The sequence below is a fragment of the Pygoscelis adeliae genome, unplaced genomic scaffold, assembly GCF_000699105.1.
Source record: "Pygoscelis adeliae isolate BGI_AS28 unplaced genomic scaffold, ASM69910v1 Scaffold145, whole genome shotgun sequence".
Lineage (NCBI taxonomy): Eukaryota > Metazoa > Chordata > Aves > Sphenisciformes > Spheniscidae > Pygoscelis > Pygoscelis adeliae.
Genome location: NW_008824866.1, coordinates 739,497 through 739,788, shown reverse-complemented (window position 1 = coordinate 739,788; position 292 = coordinate 739,497). Strand labels below are relative to the sequence as shown.

The 292-nt window shown below is 66.8% G+C and overlaps 1 protein-coding gene across 2 annotated transcripts in view; it reads right to left on the bottom strand.

The window, feature by feature from the left end:
• The window catches only part of HRSP12 (heat-responsive protein 12), an 8,932-nt gene extending 8,671 nt beyond the window's left edge, over positions 1 to 261 (bottom strand). For both annotated transcript variants that reach the window (XM_009324401.1, XM_009324402.1), the window contains exon 1: positions 151 to 261. In XM_009324401.1, the coding sequence (XP_009322676.1) occupies positions 151 to 215 (65 nt within the window). In that variant the 5' untranslated portion in view covers positions 216 to 261. The remainder of the gene's footprint in view (positions 1 to 150) is intronic.
• Positions 262 to 292: the final 31 nt, after the last annotated feature.

The following is a 292-nucleotide window of genomic DNA, read 5'->3' as shown; positions in this document are numbered from 1 at the left end:
GCGGCGGGGGGGAGCCCCCTCCCCACAGCCCCCAGGGCTGCCTGACAGACACCCCCCCCCTCCAGGGACCTGCTCGAAACCCCATCGGCAAAACCTGCTCCCGCTTCACCACTGCTCCTTCCAAGAGACCTGCCTCTCGCTAAGGCATACCTGTAGGGACCCAGCGCAGCAGGGGCCCTAGCAGTACTGATTATTTTCTTCACGAGCGAAGCCATAGCTGCCGCCAGAGCCCTCCTTCCCTCTCCTCAGCGCCCCGCCAACTGCTGCTGCCTCCCCCCGCCCGCCCGGTAAC